This window comes from Myxine glutinosa, chromosome 1, assembly GCF_964187855.1.
Source record: "Myxine glutinosa chromosome 1, kmMyxGlut1.1, whole genome shotgun sequence".
Taxonomy (NCBI): domain Eukaryota; kingdom Metazoa; phylum Chordata; class Myxini; order Myxiniformes; family Myxinidae; genus Myxine; species Myxine glutinosa.
This window is the reverse complement of record NC_136261.1, coordinates 444,490,777-444,510,673: the sequence shown is the minus strand read 5'-3', so window position 1 is coordinate 444,510,673 and position 19,897 is coordinate 444,490,777. Positions and strand designations below refer to the sequence as shown.

The following is a 19,897-nucleotide window of genomic DNA, read 5'->3' as shown; positions in this document are numbered from 1 at the left end:
GAGTTTGTAACTTATAAGATGTCGCCGTGGATAAGGAACAATTGCGGACAGGCAACGGTGTTTATATGTATCGATGTATCTACTTATGTGGCAGTGACGTCGTATAATGAAAGCAGATCACACAAAAAGGGGGAAAATAAAATAGCACAACAAAGGCGAGGCACCGGGGGGTGGGGGGGGGGGAGAGGGATGGGAGGGGGGGTGGGGGGGCTGCTTCGTTCGTTGATATACGTACTTTTTAGCTCACCTGGAACAAAGTTCAGGTGAGCTTATGCGATGGCGCGGCGTCCGTCCGTCTGTCTGTAAACACTTGAAACTTCTTCTGCAAAACCGCTGATGGGATTTTGACCAAATTTGGCACAAATGATATTTGTTGTGTTGTGACTAAAGTTTGTTCATGGCAATGAAAAAAAACGGGATCTCCGGGGATCTGCGTGGAGCCATATTTCCCCCCAAAATAGGTATTTGCTTTTTCCCCTGAAACGACAAACACTATTTCGATGAAACTCCCCCACAACCTTCACCACACGTGATGTACAAATGTTTGTTCACTGCATTACAAAAGGAGGTATGTGGGAGTGGACCCCAAAATAGGTATGTTTTGTTTGTTTGAAGTCTATTGATTATGTCAGTATGATTCTCCCTGCTGCCCTGTCTTCTGGCAAACATTGTAATTGGTTTAAAATACCTTTAGTCAGTGCAGTATACTGGTTATTCTACCAGGTGAGCGCCAGGTGTATTGCCCATATTTTTACTCTTTAAAGGAAGGAACTAAATAAAATAGACTCAATCTGAGGAGGGAGCAGGGGTGTTCCACCCATTACCAAGCTGCTTGGAGAGTGCTCACCAAGCAGCTCAAGCACTCAAGCAAGCTTTATTACACAGAAACCGACCTGTTCTGACGCAGGGCATACTGGAATTGAGTGGACAAAATGGGGGGAATTAAGACCCCAAGCTGAGCGACCTGAACGCAGGCTGACCAAAGATAAGCCTGTTAGTGTAAATTATCTTGAAAACACACACACAAAGACACAGTTTTCCTTCATGTAATCCATTGGAGGTGGAGAGGTATGTATGCAAAGTTTGGGGGTGCTACGTTTCATGGTTTTGGAGGAGACGGACACACACACACACACACACACACACACACACACACACACACACACACACACACACACACACACACACACACACACACACACACACACACACACACACACACACACACACACACACACACACACACACACACACACACACACACACCTTTTTATTATTATAGATATATTATGATTCCACAATGTTTGTTGATGTAAGATGTTTAAGTGAGAGATTGGGAAATATGTTACAAATTCCTTCAGGATTGTAAATTTTATCTGTGACGAACGAGCAATTTATACCGGATTATGTTTCAGAACGAACCAGGATTTGTCAAGAAAGACCTTGTTCTGATTACATCGTTGGTGAGAAGGGGAGGACGAGAGAAAGAGGGGAATGGGGTAGTGGGGAAGAGAGAGAGGGGGGTGGGGTAGTGGGGGAGAGAGAGGGGGATGGGGTAGTGGGGGAGAGAGAGAGGGGATGGGGTAGTGGGGGAGAGAGAGAGGGGGGGATGGGGAAGTGAGGAAGAGAGAGAGGGGATGGGGTAGTGGGGGAGAGAGAGAGGGGGATGGGGTAGTGGGGGAGAGAGAGAGGGGGATGGGGTAGTGGGGGAGAGAGAGAGGGGGATGGGGTAGTGGGGGAGAGAGAGAGGGGATGGGGTAGTGGGGGGAGAGAGAGAGGGGGATGGGGTAGTGGGGAAGAGAGAGAGACGGGATGGGGAAGTGAGGAAGAGAGAGAGGGAAGGGGATGGGGGGTGGGGGATGAGAGAGGAGGGAGGAGAGGGTGTGGATTAAGAAAGGCCTTTAATCAGCAAACACAAGTTTGGACTATCCCCTCTTCCTGGTTGGACATCGTTCAATTAAACAAACCTTGGGTTTTGTGACACTTGACAAGAGGGAAAATCGAGTTGGAAAATAAATAAGTGGAATAGAGTGAAGGAAAATATGAACAGGGAAATAAAACAGAAGAAAAAGGAAAGAATGAAAAGGAGAAAATATGGAATTTTAAATGATCTGCAAATGGAAGGAAGAAGAAGAACCCCCTCCCCGTTCCCCTTCACTTACAAAGTCTTCTCAAGTTGTTCTGATCCAGCTCCACCTTCTCCGGATGCTCCACCGGTCCTTCTGTGGAAATGATTAAAGATTAACAAAAATTACAAGATGTGAAATTCTATTGTTTTTTTGTTAATGAAGATTTATTTTATCTTTTAACGAAAAATCTAAACACAACAAACATGGGGGAAGAGACATGGAACCTCCATTTTGTATTAAATAAATTATAATTTTCATCGATTCATGAAGGAAGTTTCCCAACATTGTCCTTACACTTCCCTCTCATCTCTCTATAATTCCAGTAATCTCTGTGTGTGTGTCTGTCTGTATGCGACCGCTGTTTCTCGACAACTACCGGTCCGATATACTTGAAACTTGCCAGGTATATTACTGGGGACCCGAGGATGTGCCTTTTCAAGGTTTGAAATTAATCGGACAAGTGGTTCCCAAGGTATGGTCACCGTACTCGCAAGCCGTTTGCTTTGGCTTTGCGAATGGACCAAACCATTTCATGTAAATAGAGGGGGGGGGTGATTGTCACCGTACTCGCAAGCCGTTCGCTTTGGCTTTGCGAATGGACCAAACCATTTCATGTAAATAGAGGGGGGGGATATAATTTTAGATATATATATAGTACGGGCACGCCCTAGTGTAGTAAAATGGAGTGATCGCTAATTCGTTTTCTCCACAAGATAGAAAGAATCTTTCCTTCTTCACTGGAATTAAACATCACATGATTCCAGGAACAAGTGAATGATTCAAGAAACATGTGAATGATTCAAGAAACATGCGAATTATTCAAGATACATGTGAATGATTCAATGTGCATGTAATTGATTCAAGGTACATGTGAATGATTCAAGGAACATGTGAATTATTCCAGGTACATGTCAATGATTGAAGCAACATGCGAATTATTCAATATGCAAGTGAATGATTTTAGGAACATGTGAATGATTTATGTTGATGTGAGATCGTTCTTGGTGAAATTAATCTGTTGATCGCTCCGTGATAGGTCAGTGCACCTGTGAAAAAATTATAGATTGAAAAATTCCCTTTACGAACTCAGTATTTTTAGCTCACCTGGACTTTAGTGCGGTGAGCTTATGCGATCAAGGATTGTCCATAGGTAAGTGAGTGAGTGAGGGAGTGAGGGAGGGCGGGATTGAGGGAGGGAGGGATTGAGGGAGGGAGGGATTGAGTCTGTAAACACTTCAGTCATTATCGCTTGAACCAAACACATGATGTTGATGAAAGTTGGACATGAGCTTCATATTTGATGCTACATGAAGGTGAATTCATCACATCAAAATCTGTGCTCAATAAGGGGAACTACGGGGGTTTGACCCCAAAATAGGTATTTGCTCTCTTCTCTGAAACTACACACACAATTTTGAAAAACGTGATCACAACCTTCATCACCCATGATGTACCAAAGTTTGTTCACAGCATTAAACATATCATAGTCTGAGAGGGTCTGTGGGCGGTTGAGCGACTGTTGCTCCTGATCCAGGTGAGCTTCAGGACTCGCGGTCCTATTTATTTTTTTAGTTTCCCTGAATTGACCCAATGGTTGATCGATCCAAAATGGAAATGACTGAATTATTTTGTCCAGCCTTTCATAATGTTCATTGATCAGTTGTTTTTATCATAACAATGAATAAATTATTTGAAGAATGAAGTGAGAACAACTCATTCACCTGACATGTTCCACGTGACGCATCGCTGTGTAATCAGTGTGTGTTTCATGTACAACACCTGGAAATATTAACCAAAAGTTTCTGCTTCGTTTGTGATGTTCCGTGAACACTTCACTGTACAGAATTCATGTTAACTTTTACACAAACATTCTTCACTTTTACAAACTTTTACAATTACAGTTCAAGAGAAGAATAAAACAATGAATGAATGATCAGTAACATCGACTTGGATGTTAAGTTTTGCACAAACACCAAGTTCATGTCCTGAGTTCACATTCTCAACTAATGACCTCATTCACCTGTAAAATGTTTGTTTTCGGCACAAAAGGAGATTTCTCTCCCTCGCGGGCCGGTCCGCCGACAATCCCGGATCACAACTTTGTGGATTTCATGTTATGAATTTTATAATTGATGAAAAATGATTTAAATTATGTTAGTCTTGTATTTCTGGTCCATAATGTTTCTTTATTATAACAAAATTAACTCGAACGGCACCTGGTAGAGCACATACCTCCACCAGGCTGCACAGTTTATGTTTTGTATCCCCTGAAAGACCGGATCTGGATCCAGACCTGGACCAAAGTCGAATCAGCTTGGTATTGTCACCCAACCAACTCATTCACCAAGTTTTGTCATAACTCATTCACAACTTTTTGAAATATTGTGGTATACAGGACATCGTTTTTGGCCCCAACTCTCAATGATGTGAAATCAGTTTAAAATTCTGTTCCGGATCTGGATTCGGATGTTCCCCAAATCGGATGAATTCGTCCTCGTCACACACCCAACCTATCCACAAGATTCCGCCCGAATCCATCCACAACTTTTTGAGATATCCTGCTCACAGACAAACAAACAAACAAGACAAAGACATAGACAAGGGTGAAAACATAACCTCCATCCACCTTCAGAAGCAGAGGGAATACGTGGAATGTAAGAAAGTTTTTTTTCCTGGAAATTTATATTTCCGGAGTGGAACATATTTTAGTTCCTCATTCATGTCATCACCGATTTTTCCAATCACAATACTTTGATTTCCTGAATCCCTGCTGGAATTCCAACCTATAGGAAAGGATAACATTAAAACGAGATTTTAGGTGGGACAAACAGCAAATGCAAATCAAAATGGCCTCCAAATCAAGCTACAGACGGTGTATCCTCCATCATTCAAATTCATTACTTGAAAAACCTGAGACTTCATAGAACATGATACTCCATGCAGTGTTCAAGTATTTAGTTCACTTTTAATAATATAAACAATTTAAAGATCATTTTTAAAATCTGGAAGTTTAACACGACTACACTGTACCAGCACGACTACACTGTACTAACACGACTTCACTGTACTAACACGACTTCACTGTACTAGCACAACCACACTGTACTAGCACGACTACACTGTACTAACACGACTACACTGTACTTGCACGACTACACTATACAAACACGACTATACTGTACCCAACACGACTACACTGTACCAACACGACTCCACTGCACTAGCATGGCTACACTGTACCAGCACGACTACACTGTACTAATACGACTATGAGTCACAGTTGATGAGATGGAGGCTTTATTGATCACCATAGAACACGGCGTCAATCGACATCTTACAGAAGCATATCGGTGGCCTCTTCTTCACCCTCTCACGTGGCACTCCCTCTCATCATCATCATCATCATCATCATCATCATCATCATCATCATCAGCGATATTGATCTTTACATGGCTGATGACCCCATGATGATCATGTCCATGGATGGGTTTCACAAACTACACTTATGCAGGACTGAGCCTACACTATTTATTTATTTGGCATTGGGGGTGGTGTACTTTGAATGTATCTGTTCTTGTTTAACTATTTGGTCAAAAGATAAAAACATCTTCATAAACATAAAACAAGAAAATTTCACATCTTGTAGTTTTTGTTCTTCTCTAATAATTTCCACAGAGGGGCCGGTGGAGCATCCGGAGAAGGTGGAGATGGATCAGAACAACTTGATAAATCTTTGGAAGTGAAGGGAAACGGAAACAGGGTTCTTCTTCCTCGCTCCATTTACAGATTATTTAAAATTCCATATTTCCTCCTTTTCATTCTTTTCTTTTTCTTCCATTTTATTTCCCTCTTTATGGAACGGCTTCGGGGTCACGACCAAAATAAATCTCTTGCTCGATGTCGACATATATCATGGTTCTTGGAGGTATTATGAAGGTGATTTGTGTTATCGCGTTCAAGTTTATAATTAATTAAATTTGAATAAAGGGTTAAAGGTGTATAAAAAAATGTATTCAGGTTTTTACCGCCGTTTTACCCAGTGTCTATTACATCACCCCATCTAGCACGTTACATTAGTTCTTCATGCCTGTTGTTTGTGCGATTTGTAACCCATTTCCTCCATTCTTGATCCCTCTCCTCTCTTAGATCTCCGTCCATCTCTAATATATCGAGGATGAATCCCCTCTTACAGTCACTCCTTCTAATCAAACTCCCAAAATCTCTACTTAATATAAATATCCAGTCATTTATCTGATTTGCGGAACTGCTTTCCGGGGATGATTCAATCTAACTTTCCTTCCAGGGACTTCACGTTCCTGTTACACCAACACATCATGCCGTCTCCCATCACTACGTGTAAATATGTCTGCCCTTGTGAACCCCACCTCTCCCAAGCCAGTGGTTTCAGATATTTCCTCCCCTCCCATCTTCAGTTTTCTCCTGTTTGTTGGATACCTTGCTTGTTGCATCTACCTGTTGTGTACACCTGTTTCCCCACTGAAACCATGTTTGCTTTTTACCCTCTGTAACCTCACTCATCCTGATCCATGATGTGGTACACAATAAAAACATTATCATTTGTTAATTTTCTAGAATTTTTACCTCCGCCACCAAAGTTGGATGTATGTTATGTTTTTACCCCTGTCTGTCTGTTTGTCTGTCTGTCTGTCTGTCCGTTTGTGAACAAAATATCTCAATAAAGTTGTGAACGGATTCGGTCGAAATTTGGCAGAGATGTACCGTATTTGACATCGACAAAATGATTATATTTTGGTGAAGATGCAGATTCGGATCCGGCTTGTAGAATTTTTAAAGTGATTCTTCACCATTGGGAGATAAGACCAAAAATGATACACAGCAGGATATCTCAAAAAGTTGTGGACGGATTTGGAGGAATCCTGGTGGACCGGTTGGGTGTCTGACAAGGACAAACATATTCGATTTTGGTGAAGATCTGAATATGAATTCGGATATGATAATTATTTATTTTTTCAGTGATTCTTCACCATTGAGTGATGGGCTAAATTCAGCATATAGCCGGATATCTCTAAACGTTATGGACGGATTTGGATGAAACTTGTTGGACAGGTTGTGTGTGTGAGAAGGAAGAATCGATTCAATTTTGTTGAAGATCCGGATCCGGATCCAGATCGTCGAATTTTGAAAGTGATGCTTCGCCATTGGGAGATACGATATATCGCAGGATATCTCAAAAGTTGTGGATGGATGATTTTGATTAAATGCGATCCTGTATTGTGATTTTCTGGTCTACTCTGGGATACAAATTGTAAACTGTTCACCTGGCGGAGGAATTGCTCTCCAATGAGTGCCGTTCTCTCTCTTCCTGTTTCTCTTCCATATTTGTGCCACGTTTTGTGTTCCCTTAATATTTTTTGATGAAATGTCCAGTTTGTGTCACTCACTCTGTATCTTCTCCAGGAAGTTCTTATTGAGCGTGATGAGCCCGTCCAAATTCTTCTCCTCCTTCGAGAAGTCCAGAACTGGGAGCGGTGTCCTCTTCACAGAATTAAAGTCTGACATGGTCGTGAGCCTTGGAATAAAAAGGAAAAACATCAGTTTTAGAAATTATTGGAGGAGAGAATATTGTTAAAATAATACATTTTTACATAACAAAACAGGTTATCTGTAAAAGAGTTGTAAATAATTAAAAATAGAAAATAGATCGAGTGAATTTGTGGAATAATTTGTATTTTTATTCAGAAGTCTCGATTCCAGAGGAGCCTAATCGAGAATGAAGTAAACAGGCAGAAAAAAAACGATGAACAGGATGGAAAGAGAGTGTCGGTGAGGGTTGGAGAGAATGAGGTGTGCTTTGGGGAAAGAATAAATCAATGATGAATGACATGCTGAAAGATGAGATGAAGAGCACGAGGCAAGAAGCAGACTTGGTGAGTCAGTTGGTCCTGGACTCGGCTTCCTGACAGGAGATGGACAGAACAAAGGACAAGTTCCGAAGTGATGGGATAGAAAACCATCTGTCTGCAGAGACAAGACCTTGGTGAGAATAATCCAACAAGGTGTTTGTGGCAGGACATGGGACAACACCATTCTCAGAAGTAATGTTTGTTACCATCTGTTGGTGTTCCCATCTGAGGTCCTCGGACAAGACGCAGAGAAGCCAGGTTCAAATGTTATAAACCATGTCTTTGTCCATTGTCCATCGATCTCCATGTAATTCATGTATCCAGGTTCAAATGTTGTAAACCATGTCCAATGTCCATCAATCTCTTTGTAATTCATGTTGATGTACACTATCTATTGAAGCACTTGTCGTGTACTGTTAGACAGTGTATTGCGTTCCATGCATGGATAACACTTGCATACCTATGATTCCATATGTAAGAAATTGTTTATTTTCTCTGACTTTGCAACGTTTGCTGGGTGAGATGTTCATTGTGAAAGTTGATGAGTGTAAAGATAACAAGCATTCTTGGGGAAAAATGGCATGGGTATAGAAAAGGCCCCTCTATATCATATGTGCCATGTGGCAAACTATAGAAAAGAAGGGACATTCAAAAAAATCTCGTGTGCATGCTGGAGTATCCTTGTGTTCTTAGGAGGAACCAAGTAATGCTCTCGAAAAGTTCATGTAAAGGGGCACCCTACATCTGGCAAATAAAATACATTCACTTCTTCATGCAGCTGTATCAATCAAATTGGCACCCATTAATATTTCAAAATACATATTATATTTTAATATTCACCTTACATGAATTTCCCCGAGCAACGCTGGGTACTTCAGCTTGTGTTTTATATTTTGAACACTGTCGAAAACAAATCCCCTTGTTGGCACTTCCAAAAACCTCCAGTTTAACAGTATTTGGAGAAACGCAAATTTCCACTATATTGACCAATCAAATTTGACGCTCACACTTTCAACCTTGGAAAATATCGCGATTCAGACAAAGAAATGTAGATCGTGCTTGGAAACGCAAACCAAGAGTTGAAAAGACCCTTCCATGCCCTTTTCTCAAGACAGTGTGGGGTAAGGTGTTTTATGAATTATCTTTAGAAATGGTTTGGAAGGGAATGAGGAATAATTAGAAAGAGCAGTTGAAGAAGAAGGTGAGCAGAAATAATAGAGGGACATGGAGAGACTAAGGTGAGCAGAGATCATGGAGAGAAGAAGGTGAGCAGAGATCATGGACAGACATTGAGAGAAAAGGTGAGCAGAGATCATGGAGGGACATGGAGGGAAGAAGGTGAGCACAGATCACAGATGGACATGGAGAGAAGAAGGTGAGCAGGGTCAAAAACATCAGGATGTGCTGATAACGTGTCGGATACCAATGCAGTTTCACCTTTTTAGCAGGTCCTTGGAAGCCTGAAAAGGAAGAAAACAAAGAATGAGATCCAGATATTTGAATGAATGAATGTTTGTTTTTATTTATTAAATACGAGAGAGTTCACAGAACACGATACCCCACACAGTGTTCATTTACGTTCTTCAATTTTAATAAAAAGATGATTTTAAAGATCGTCATTAAAAATATCCAGGTGTTTAGTGTTCCTGAGGCAATATTGATCACCATAGACACTGCATTATGACGGCATTGAGTCACAGTTTAAGAGATGGAGGCTTCGCGTGCATTGGGTAATAAACCAAAGATGTTTTCAATTTGAAAAGGAAAAGATAAATTTGATTTTAATTTTGAAACAGTACTTCACTTCCCTTTGGTGAAAACACGCGATAAGGTAAATCTGTAACCCGAACAGTATTCACATGAACAACATTGAATTGTTCAGGAACAAATTATGTGAAGTAGTTGTTTGACCATAATTCATTCTAATGTTCTCCAGGTGGATACACACAGGCAACTTTGACTACCTGGATAAACATGGCACTGGATAAACCAAAATAATCGCGATGATCCAGCACATGATGAGAGCCATGATGTCATGGTACCTGGAGGTCCACATGAGCATCCCTTGGATAAAATCCTTGGATGAAATGATTGAAACCCTCAACAGTGACCAGGTAGTCGTGCTGTATCACTGCTTTGGAGACCATGACATGAACTCACTCTCATCCCAAACCTTCATTGTGATAAAACCTAAATCTCACTTCATGATGACATAAACACACCTGGAAATGCATTCACTCACCTTTCTAGTCAATTTATTTAATCATTTTTGAACCGTTGTATCGTATACTGCACCTTTACCATTGACCGTGACATGAAACAAGGCCTCAACTAAAAGCTTATACTTGAATAGTGACAGACTCCCCCGAAACAATATATTTTAAACAGTAAAACTTTTGCAATACGTTTACGATAAACCACACCTGCAGAAAGGAAATGGCCTCCAGATCCTGGAGTGCTGTGTCCATTGTGGATTTTCCTTGACGTAGATCCTCCATCTGCTGCTCCAGTTTCTCCCTCTGCTTCCCAAGAAGAGAAAGCTTCTCCATTTTCCTCTTGTTTATTTCACTCTTCATCAGATCCACAGATTCATTCACAAATTGGCACACCAACCTCCGCTTCTCCTCCAAACTGTCCTCAGCATCTCTGCTGGAGTACTGGGAGGAATAATTGTTTGAATTATTCCAAAATCAAGAAGAGACTGAGAAAATGTAGAATCTAACAAAAGGTACAATGGATTATGGCTGATAGGATCAGATCACTGGTACCAGGAGTAAATTTTGAAGGTAAAATGAAGTGGGCACTCTCATCTACAAAGCAAAGGATTTTAACTTTTATTTGAGTAAATACCCACTCTTTCTGGGACTAAAATATGGTCAGAGAGGTAATAATGGACAGTTGAGAGAACAGGAAGAAGGATGTTGAGCCATAGCCTGACAGTGACAGGAGTGCTTGGCTGAACTCAACACTTGTTTTTATCTATATATATATATATATATATATATATATATATATATATATATATATATATATATATATATATATATATATATATATATACATATAGTTACGGTTTTTAGAACCTTCACTTTGTAAATTTAGTAGTAAATTTCCTATGTACATTTCCCCTTAATTGGCTGTTAATTGTTTGCACCTTAGTTAGTCCATCGCATCACATAGCAAATAATAGGCTTCCCTCAATAGTTATCTCATTATTATATGTCTCAGGTAAGGCTCTGTGTCCACTAGTTCATCTTGCGTTGCATCAAATGAAATAAGGTAGAATCCTCTTTCAATTGCCCCAAAACGCCAGTACCAACTGCATTGCCTCCATTGCCAACTGCATTACCTCCATTACCAACTGCATTCACCGCCATTGCCATGTGCTCCAACTCGGGGAAGAAGGGCGTGGCCCACCCATCGTCATCAAGAGGAGGAGTCAGCCAGCCCCGATCAACCAACCGAGAATGAGTGGGTTTGGCTTGAGAGGGCGGAGAGAGAACGATCAAGAGGTTCGTGAAGATTTGAGGGTGTGGCCTATATAACCCGTTGCGAGGAGCCCCCACCTGAGTTCTGAGGGAGGTGCGCTGGACGAGACGAGTGAGGAGAGTCCCGAGGGAGAGAAGCCGCACAAGTGTTCCGTGTGTTTGAAGGTCTTCATTCTTCAACTTTAAATAGCCACAGACTAATTCACACGGGAGAGAAACCATACAAGAGTTCCGTGGGTGTTGAAGGAGTTTCGAGGACGCAGGAGGCGGAGACATGCAGAGGATCCGGAGCATGCTCGCCGTACCAACCAACACCGACGGCAACTGCCGGAACCAACCTCCAACGAACAAGGGCGTGCACGAAAACCGTGATGTCGTGCGATGGGTGGGCCACGCCCTTCTTCCCCGAGTTGGAGCACATGGCAATGGCGGTGAATGCAGTTGGTAATGGAGGTAATGCAGTTGGCAATGCAGTTGGTACTGGCGTTTTGGGGCAATCCTCGGACCTCCAGCCCTGCCGTTTGCACGGACCGGAACCTCATCCAGCCCTGTGGTCCCACCTTCTCTTCCAGCCATTCGTTCCTGCCTTCATTCCCCATTCGTGTGAGTCTGCCTGTCATCCATCCTTTGTGTTGTCTGGGGTATAAGTAAGCTTGTTATAAGGATTGACCTGTGTCTTCTTCTTCTTCTTCTGTAAATTACTTTCGTTTATTTCCTTCTCCTTTGGTTTATTTGGTTGTGTAAATAATAATAATAAATACCTGTTCCTCCTTCACTTTGGTTTTCATTCACATCCGATCACTTTAGTGATTTCCCAATTGAGTTCCTGTGGTGCGATTTCGGCCAAAGCTCCGCAATTGGGTTTGTCATTGTTAACGGCCCGCGCCGCAGTTCACTCGCTCGGCGCAACCAATCAAATTACACTGCGGCACGGGCGGGGGTGTTTCCTTGCGTCCCGGAAGGTGCTGGTACTTAGGTCATAGGACGGATAGGCCTAATACCCTACCGAGCGCTGACCGGGCGTGACGTCATACCCTCAGGATCGGCGACGGCCAGTATAAAGGACAAGCGGTTAACCCCCCCTTGGCAAGGGGAGCACCGTCGTCCCAGATCCATAACAATTGGTGTCTGGGAGTGGGATTTGAAGCCCGAACCAAATGTTTTATATCTGGAAAAATTTGGTCAAAATTTGGAGCGGCCAAAATTTTTATTAATATCGAAATTAAAATCGTGCCATGGATAATCAAGGCGACCGGATGCCAGTAGGGGAGCTAGGAGAGGGTTTAGAGTCAACCCAGGACCCCAGGGAGGAGGTGGGAGTAATGCGGGAGGAAGGCAATACGCATTGGGTAGCGGAGGTTTCAGGCGCACAGGATGGCGGCCTCGCGCACGAGGTTTCGGGCGCTCAAAATGGCGCCTCGCACGGGGTTGCGGCAGCCGCACCCACAGCACCGGTGGATTTGAACCTCTTTATGATACAAATGGAGGCCCTTATGGTCAAGACGGGTGAGCAATTGAGGAATGACATGGGAAACCAAATTGGAGGATTGGAAAACAGAATGGGGGAGTGATTAGAAAATCAAATTGGGGGGCTAGAAGCCAAATTTGAGGGTTTAGACAACAAATGTGAGGGATTAAACAGCAAATTTGGAGGAGTAGGGAACAAGTTAGGAAGCAAATTGGAGGGATTCGGAAGCAGATTAAGGGACAAACTGGGGAGCATAATTGGCCAAGCCAAATAAATTAATGAGGGGTTGGCGAGGGGGCAAGCCGCATATGAGATAAGGGAGGCCGAGAGGGAGGTTAACTGCAGGTTGAGCGGGAGGGGCACACGGGTGCACGACGAGGTAACGCGGGTCGAGGAGCGCAGGTTGAGCAAGTCGGAGCAAGGCACAGGTAACTGGACCGGGGTAGAAATCGCGACCCGGGATGTGGGGAAGCCGGCGACCGCTGAGGTGGAAGAGGGAATTTTAATAAAGCCAGCGGTTGTCGAGGTGAACAAAGAAAAAGAAATAGTTGGAATTGAAATTGAAGAGAAGGCAGAGATAGGAATGAAATCGGGGAAAGTGATGGATAATGTGCAAAGTCTGAGTTCACATCCTGATGCCGTACTTGCTAATCCTTATAAAGATTTGCAGGTGCGCGTGGAGAGGAGGATCCCAAGGGTGAGTAAGGTGGTATATGGTGTTAAGAGGTTTTGCAGGAGGATGTTTGGCGTGAAAAGAATTTTCGCGCGCTTGGGATCCCAGCGTACCGCGGGCGTTTGTGGGAGGTCCGTTGGGCGCTGTGTGAGTGGAAATGGCACGCATGTGAGGAAAAAGTGTGCGTCGGAGAGTGAATGTGTCACAGAGTGTGGAAGTGAGAATGAATGCGACAGAGTGAGAGCGATACAGAGTGTACGTGCGGTGATGAAAGTGATACTGAGTGCGAGCGAGAAGGCACGTCAGAGCGTAAGTGCACAGAGTGTGACACGGAGAGTGAGTTGGTGGTGGAGCGGGTGCGAGAATGCACACTTGGAATGGTTGAGCGTGTGCGAGGAGGCACACCTGAGTTGGTGGTAGCACAGGTGCGAGAGAGCACATCGGAGCACGTAAGTGGGTGGATGCAAGAGGGCAACCCCATGAGTGGTATGGAGTACGTACCGGGAGAATGTGCACGAGAGGTGTGGTGTGTAACAGAGGGTGCAGTGGTGGAATGGATGGAGTGTGTGGAATGCATGAGAGGCGCTGAGCCGCGGGGTTTGGTGAGTGTAAAAAGGAACGAGTGGTGTGAGCATGTCTGGGGAGCATCGACGTGGACCGGGGCAGCGTTTAGGGCGACGGATAGCCAACGCGAGCACTCGGTGTGCGGTGCGCTTTGTTGGATGCGATGCCCAGCGTGGGTCGGTGCTGCGTCGCTCCTCTTCGGAGCGTCGCGCACGATCCGGGCCTTGCCCTGCCCCGCACGGTCGAGTCCGGGCCTTGCTGGGCAAGGCGACCGGTCCGGTTCAAGGGCAGGTAGGAGGGACCGGAGCGGTGCCCCCTTGTGGTTGTGGCGTTCCGGCCGGGCAAGACCGAAAGGCTCCGCGCCGAGATGGTGCGTGGAATCTCGGCCCGAGCAAACCGCCTCCCTTGAACCGAATGCCGGACGGACTCAACCCACGGTAGACGAACCACCCGCATTCGTTGCTCGGCTTTGCGAAGCCGAGTTTTAATGATGTCATGACGTACCGAGAGGCTCAGATATAGCGGACTGTGATGATGATAGTGTTTCGATTCGAAATTGGGGATAGTGAATAGGATTGGCAGTAATGATTGGCAAATTTGATGGGCAAAAATGATTGGCAGTGATTGGCAAATTTTGATTGGCAGAAAAATTGGATGGGCAAAAATTTATAGTGGGAGATGCCCGATGTGGTGGGATGGCAACTCTGCCATCCCTCACACCCAGGCACATGAGCACAGGTTATGGGGTTTTGGCAGTGTAAGCTCGCCGAGGAAGGGTTTGGATAATTGTACAGGGATCTAGAGGAATGACAATAGGTAACGGTAGCGGTAAGTAGGGACATTGTACAGGTAGTCAGGGACGTAGAGAGGTTAGAATGGTTGTTAATGACGTGGTATGTGCTTAGTTTAAAGGGAAGACGGGGAGCACCAAGTTAGAAGGATACCAGGTAGTTCAGATGATGCAGTTGTGCATGCTGGTGAGCATATTGAAATGAGGAATCGAGGGGCAATGCTCGGGGAAGATGTGTGCATGAGCGTGGGAGAATTTGGGTGCCTGAGGCAATGGTTAGGAGAGTTGGAAGTGTATGGTGAAAAGTGGGTTGGGAGGAAGGAGGGTGCAGGAAGCACCAGGTGTGCAAGTGAGTGAACAGGTGTATGGAGAATGGTTGAATAGCTGGTATGGAGTATGGAATGGATGGTGTGGAGTGAGTATGATGGAAAATGTGGAGTGGAGTGGTTGGTGCGAAGGGAGTGTATGGGGAGGACGGACCCCTATCACGAATACACGGGGAGGGTAGTTTAAGAGTTAGGTAGAGGGTATACGTAAATTGTGGTTGGATATTGGCATCTGTGGTGCATGGGGAAGAATGGTGTTTGGATGGGTGCATTAGTGACGTGAAAATGTCTGGGCGTGTGGCCTGCTAGAGGGATGATTGGTTGGGCGCTCCGCCACTGTTAGGATGTCGGCCAGGTGAGGCCGCAGGTGGCTCTGGGAGCCGTTAGAGTTGTGGATGGGGCCTGTGGATCCGGAGGACGGACCCGGGTAGCCCTGTGCCAGAGAGGGCACCGAGGGGGTAAGTGCCAGGGAGGGCCTTCCCCAGTTAGATAGGTAGGGTGAGGAGCTAGGCAAGCCCGGGAGACAACTTCAGTGGCGGAGGCGCACAGGTAAGTAGACCTGTTAGGGGAGCCACACGACTCAGCCCCGAAATTGTGCAAAGGCACAGGGAGTTGAATCGGGGGAGTCAGACCCCATATTGATGAGCACCACAGTTTGGTCAATGGGAAGTGGTTTTTAGAACCGCATAGAGTAAGATAGCCAATGGATTGGCAGGGAAAGACCCCAGGTAGTGTAAAGTGTGTTTATGTCATTTACGAAGTAGATAGGATTGAAATCTCCTCGCACCATCTGCAGCCGCTCACCTGAGGTGACGACCGAACTACACACCATCCCATGTTTGTTTTTTTGTGCAAATGTTTTGGAAATGTGAGACGCATCATGATGTGGGTGTGACATTGTGCTTGATGTTCCATCTCTTCCTCCTTATGAGGAATTGATGAAGAATTTGGATGATGGCAAATTTGGTTAGTGGGATTGTGATGACGAATTTGGTATTAGGAGATATGGGGAAGACGTGACGGTAGTGACGAATTTGTAAATTGTTTGTAAATACTGGGTAAGGGGCAAGGGTGGAGTAGGTGACAGGTGGGGTGACGAACGCTAGGGACGAACTTTCTCAGCTCGCTCCCATGCGCACCTCACCTTGCATTACCTTTGTTGATGTGTACCCTTGTGACCTTACCCCTTGCTAACGCTGCATCTCTGTCTTCCTTCCCCGACCCATGGATCGTGCTCTCTGGGCACTGAGGGGGAGCGTGCGGGAGTCCGCCATTGTGTGCCCGAATCCCCGCAACTAGCTGCCTGCATCGATGCACCACTTTATGGACCACGTTGTTGTGGCCGCGCACCACCATATGGACCACAGTACTGTGGCCAAGCACCACTTATGGACCACAAGTTTTGTGGCATGGCCCCTCTGCTGGGACCGGCCACGATGGCCCAAGATATTGCTTGCAGACCTCGGTGAGGTGGTACCAAGCCATACAGGTGAACCACCCAAAGTCGGCCCCTGTTGGCCATAAATAAAAAGATGGACGCGTTGTGTGCCTTTTTATCTTTGCAAATAGGCAGCAAGTAAGAAGAGCAAGAAAGACAACATCAAGAAGAACATCGGCCAGCAGAGCAGGAGCTGAGAATAGAGTCATCAGTTTGTTATTATTGAAATGTGATGACATGTGTGAAATGAGCACTGGATGGTGCTTTTCATGCTGATTGTGTTGATTGGTGCTTTATGGTGCTTTGGTGTTTATTGGTGCTGGTGCGTCGATGCAGTGCATGCTGTCTCTATCCTCCCTCCCACAGGATTTTCTTTTTGTTTCCCAAAAGAAATCACAGGTCCTGGGCTGCGTTTTGTAAATAGCCAAAATAGTGTAACTTGTAAATAATGCTCCCCGCCATTCATGTTTAGTTTGAGAATTAATTCCGCAATTTGGTTATCCTGTGAGCGTGAATCTGTTAGGTAGGGTGCAACTTAATAGCGGGACATATTTATTTGTGTTTTAAAACTGTCACACTCAGGGTCAGATTAATTGTAGAGGGAATTACACCTGAGTGTCACACTAAGTTAAAGTTTTGTCGGCCCGAGCCGTGCCGTGAGGAATTAGGGTGCTGTGTTACGGTTTTTAGAACCTTCACTTTGTCAATTTAGTAGTAAATTTCCTATGTACATTTCCGCTTAATTGGCTGTTAATTGTTTGCACCTTAGTTAGTCCATCGCATCACGTAGCAAATAATAGGCTTCCCTCAATAGTTATCTCATTATTATATGTCTCAGGTAAGGCTCTGTGTCCACGAGTTAATCTTGCGTTGCATCAAATGAAATAAGGTAGAATCCCCTTTCAATTGCCCCAAAACACCAGTACCAACTGCATTGCCTCCATTGCCAACTGCATTACCTCCATTACCAACTGCATTCACCGCCATTGCCATGTGCTCTAACTCGGGGAAGAAGGGCGTGGCCCGCCCATCGTCATCAAGAGGAGGAGTCAGCCAGCCACGATCAACCAACCGAGAATGAGTGGGTTTGGCTTGAGAGGGCGGAGAGAGAACGATCAAGAGGTTCGTGAAGATTTGAGGGTGTGGCCTCTATAACCCGTTGCGAGGATCCCCCACCTGAGTTCTGAGGGAGGTGCGCTGGACGAGACGAGTGAGGAGAGTCCCGAGGGAGAGCAGCCACACAAGTGTTCCGTGTGTTTGAAGGTCTTTGTTCTTCAACTTTAAATAGACACAGACTAATTCACACGGGAGAGAAACCGTACAAGAGTTCCATGGGTGTTGAAGGAGCTTCGAGGACGCAGGAGGCGGAGACGTGCAGAGGATCCAGAGCGTGCTCGCCATACCAACCAACACCGACGGCAACTGCCGGAACCAACCTCCAATGAACAAGGGCGTGCACGAAAACCGCGACGTCGTGCCGCGATCCTCGGACCTCCAGCCCTGCCGCTTGCACGGACCTGAACCTCATCCAGCCCTGTGGTCCCACCTTCTCTTCCAGCCATTCGTTCCTGCCTTCATTCCCCATTCGTGTGAGTCTGCCTGTCGTCTGTCCTTTGTGTTGTCTGGGGTATAAGTAAGCTTGTTATAAGGATTGCACTGTGTCTTCTTCTTCTTCTGTAAATTACTTTCGTTTCTTTCCTTCTCCTTTGGTTTCTTTGGTTGTGTAAATAATAATAATAAATACCTGTTCCTCCTTCACTTTGGTTTTCATTCACATCCGATCGCTTTAATGATTTCCCAATTGAGTTCCTGTGGTGCGATTTCTGCCAAAGCTCCGCAATCGGGTTAGTCATTGTTAACGGCCCACCCCGCAGTTCGCTCACTCGGCGCAACCAATCAAATTACACTGCGGCACGGGCGGGGGTGTTTCCTTGCGTCCCGGAAGGCACTGGTACTTAGGTCATAGGATGGATAGGCCTAATACCCTACCCAGCGCTGACCAGGCGTGACGTCATACCCTCAGGATCGGCGACGGCCAGTATAAAGGACAAGGGGTTAACCCCCCCCCTTGGCAAGGGGAGCGCCGTCATCCCAGATCCGTAACAATATAAATATACAGACTTGGCATTTAATATGGATTTTTTTTTCTTTCTTGACTTGGGTTTACTTTCTGAACTCGGTTTATCAATCTGGTGAGTTTCTTTTACGCTTCGGTGATTTATTTGTTAAAAGAACCAGTGTCACTGATTGTCTGTCGCAGTAAGAAGTCAATAACAGGATTATATCACAGGTGGTGTGACAAAACGTATGGACAGGTACATTTGACGATTGGCTTCACAATCAGGTATATAACGGTTGTTGCGTTCTGTATTAGTGGAAAACAACCGCTGCAAATCTACAAAAGTTATTGCCGCTTCCCCTGGAGATGGTCCGTCAACTCGACAATGCTGTTTGTCATTTAGTGGTGGCATTACGAAATTCCGGCATGAAACAGCATGCTATTGCTCGGGAGTATGGCATCACTCAAGGTCAGGTGTCAAAGATCCTGAAACGGAATGCTCAGAGGGGTATCCCTACTCCAATACCGAGGTCAGGACGTCCCCGCAGAACCACAAGGAGGGATGATCGCCAGCTGCACTGGTTAGTCCGCAATGGCCATACCAAGTCAGCTAATCGGCTTAGGGCTGAGTGGCAGCAACTGACAAATGTGCCTGTATCCAGAAGGCTAGTCAACCAACGACTGGTTCAAGCAGGCTATCGTGCCAGGCGTACCCTGAGAAAGCCACGTCTGACCAGACAACACCGCCAGCGCCGACTGTAGTGGGCCAGAGAGCACCGCCAATGGCAGCCAGGACACTGGAATCACGTGATCTTCAGTGACGAGTCTAGTTTTCTGGTCTATCGTCAATATGGCCGCATCTGAGTGCGCAGACAAGTGCATGAAGCCGACAACGAAGATTGTATAGTGCCAAGAGACCAAGCTGGATGTGGTGGGGTGACCGTTTGGGCTGCTTCGTCAATGCCAAGAGCCATCGTCAATCTTCACTTTCTTCCTTATCCTCCTCTCCAACACCATTTCCAATACCTTCATTCCATACTCCATTAACTTTATCGCTCGGTACGAGCCACACTCCAG

At 45.1% G+C, this 19,897-nt stretch overlaps 1 protein-coding gene across 7 annotated transcripts in view; it reads right to left on the bottom strand.

The window, feature by feature from the left end:
• The window catches only part of LOC137418418 (E3 ubiquitin/ISG15 ligase TRIM25-like), a 189,338-nt gene that overhangs the window by 137,568 nt on the left and 31,873 nt on the right, over positions 1 to 19,897 (bottom strand). For 3 of the 7 annotated variants that reach the window (XM_078770815.1, XM_078770814.1, XM_078770816.1), the window contains 3 exons: positions 10,438 to 10,671; positions 9,452 to 9,474; positions 7,553 to 7,680 (listed from right to left, as the gene is read on the bottom strand). In XM_078770815.1, coding sequence (XP_078626941.1) covers positions 7,553 to 7,680; positions 9,452 to 9,474; positions 10,438 to 10,671 — 385 coding nt within the window. Of the gene's footprint in view, positions 1 to 2,162; positions 2,223 to 3,075; positions 4,913 to 7,552; positions 7,681 to 9,451; positions 9,475 to 10,437; positions 10,672 to 19,897 lie in introns of those variants that run through there. The other 4 variants (XM_078770818.1, XM_078770817.1, XM_078770820.1 and 1 more) reach the window with 3 other exon arrangements.